This window comes from Clupea harengus, chromosome 11, assembly GCF_900700415.2.
Source record: "Clupea harengus chromosome 11, Ch_v2.0.2, whole genome shotgun sequence".
Lineage (NCBI taxonomy): Eukaryota > Metazoa > Chordata > Actinopteri > Clupeiformes > Clupeidae > Clupea > Clupea harengus.
In genome coordinates this window covers 21,958,029-21,960,528 of record NC_045162.1, presented here as the reverse complement: position 1 = coordinate 21,960,528, position 2,500 = coordinate 21,958,029, and the positions used below count along the sequence as shown (strand labels likewise).

The following is a 2,500-nucleotide window of genomic DNA, read 5'->3' as shown; positions in this document are numbered from 1 at the left end:
GCACAATGGGAGCTCCACAAACAGAGATTCCCACTGGCATCTCTCCAGTGTATATTTAGCTCTTCTCTCTCTGTCTCTCTCTCTCTCTCTCTCTCACTCTCTCTCTTTCTTTCCTTCATTCACCATGTGTGTGTGTGTGTGTGTGTGTGTGTGTGTGAGAGTGTGTGTGTGTGTGTGTGAGTGTGTGTGAGAGTGTGTGTGTGTGTGAGTGTGTGTGTGTGTGTGTGTGTGTGTGTGTGTGTGTGTGTGTGTGTGTGTGTGTGCGTGTGTGTGTGTGTGACAGTGAATGTCATGGGTAAAAGCAACGTCAGCACTTCTCCAGTGATTTCTTGGTTATTCCTGTTTGCCAAGGTTACTGTATTTATGCTTTGCAATTCTAAGGGTGTACAAGATGGATTATTGGCCCACAGAGAATGTGGAAATTCTGAAATGTATTGACATGCTCAAGTGATATTTAAGCTAAGACCACCGAACACAAGATGTGTTTTCTATACAAACATGGATATTTCTTGTTTACTTTAGTAAATAACTAAAGCTATATAATCACAAAGGACATCCAGTCAGGCTCACATATCACTTCAGAATGACATGTATGTAGAGAGTTTGATATCTAGGGCTGGGTTAGAGGTCAGGTTAACATACCACAAGCAGGACCCCACATCCTGAACTGATTACATCATCGTATAACCTGATGCTTGATGCAGCCTCCGAGATTATGCAAAGTTTACGAGCTCACACAATATCCAAACAGTCCTTGGAAGTCATGTAATGACATAAACACTGACTCATACCTCATATCATATCTTCATATCTGCACACAAAGCTCTGGGTTGGACTCCACAGTCTGTCCAAATGGCATTAAAGTCTCTGGTACGCACTTTTAAACATGAAGGTCAGAGCAAGAAGGGATCTCATATCCCTGTGCGGCCTCACCTTCTTAAAGTTTAGGGTGCACAGCTTGGCCTTCTCACCAAACTGCCACTTGCACTGGGTGTCGGTGTCATAGAGTTCCCCCGGGAGCTGCTGAGGGTACTCGTACTCCCCCGTCGCCTGGGGCTCGTCCGACAGGCAGGTGGCCTGGGCTGTGCTGGGGAACGCAGGGGGGAGAGAGGAGCGGAGGGAAACGCGTTAGATTTACATACACATTAATTTACACCCACTCAGCTGTAAAACTATAGATCAGTGCTTACGCTAGTACTTACTTCACATTTGTAAACAGTGACTTATGATTAAATAAATAGTATGCAGAACTGGTAGCAGAACGTGAGGGAACAAGGTTGGCAAGGACACACAAAACAAGTGGAGATAGCCATTAGAGGCTTTGTAGCTAAATCAACCACAACGCCTCTGCTGGATTTTGGGTTTCGAGAACGATCACTCAAAGGAGCTTTAAAGGAGCTGTCTGAGGCTGCTGAAAAAGACTCACAGACTACTTGGGGACATGTGCATTAATCTGTATTAAATGAAGAAGCCTGTTGTCGCAATATGTTTGGGTGCCTAAGGTGACCAGGGTTCGTATCCCATTTTTTCCTGTGCATAACTAAAACTATAAATATATATATATATATATAACATATGGATTTACGTATTCATGTATTGTATGTTATAATGTGACACTTTCAGTTACCCTGCAGGTGTTTCGTTTACTACTACTAGGGATAGTTGTTGTTGATCAGTGGGCCATTATGAGTCAACAAACGTATAGTGGCTATTTAACAAGCATTCAATAACATTTAGCCGGCTGACAAGTCTGTCAACTGATCATAACATCACACGCAGGCAAATCTAAGCCGATGTGAATATTCATTTACCAAATGAGTGTTTGTTTCTGATGGTCTCTCAAAATAACATTAAAGTTCAACACCCTTTATAGGTTTAATAACTAATTAGTCTACCTGACTGACCGATTTGATTTAATTGAAATTTAATTCATTTCATAGAGAAATTCCAATACAATTCAATAAGATTCCATTTCATTTCCAACTGAATAATATTCCGCTGCAAATCAACTCAAATATTTTAAATGAAATATTATTTTTATGGCACTTCCTACAATGGGAATTGTCAGAATAAAGCTGTCCAGGAAATGAAGCATACACTGACACACAGACACAGACACACAGACACAGACACACACACACACACACACACAAAGCAATATACTCTTGCCCTGAAATCTCTCCCGTGAGAGAGGTTACCATGGTAACATAACATCAGCATGGGCCCCCTCATGCTGTCTGGTGATTTTTGAAAACGAGTTTTGACACTTCTGTGACGCGCGTGGCCGAGTGTTGTCATTCCCCCACGTCGGCCGTGAGTGAGTGTGTGTGTGTGTGTGTGTGTGTGCGTGTGTGTAGAGTGACCTGAGCGACTGCAGAGAAACTCTGCTGTGGGGATTTTACAGCCGAGCGGAGAGCAATCGCATTTCCCACACAAGACACATCACAGGTCTGGGATGGGCGCTTGGCGATTGGGTTTAGGTGATGATGACTTTACCAGA

The 2,500-nt window shown here is 43.0% G+C and overlaps 1 protein-coding gene across 1 annotated transcript in view; it reads right to left on the bottom strand.

Annotated features, from left to right (window-relative positions):
- LOC105905483 (A disintegrin and metalloproteinase with thrombospondin motifs 16) overlaps nt 1–2,500 on the bottom strand; it is a 46,555-nt gene that overhangs the window by 26,106 nt on the left and 17,949 nt on the right. The window contains exon 10 of the mRNA XM_042709220.1: nt 934–1,087. Within this exon, the coding sequence (XP_042565154.1) occupies nt 934–1,087 (154 nt within the window). The remainder of the gene's footprint in view (nt 1–933; nt 1,088–2,500) is intronic.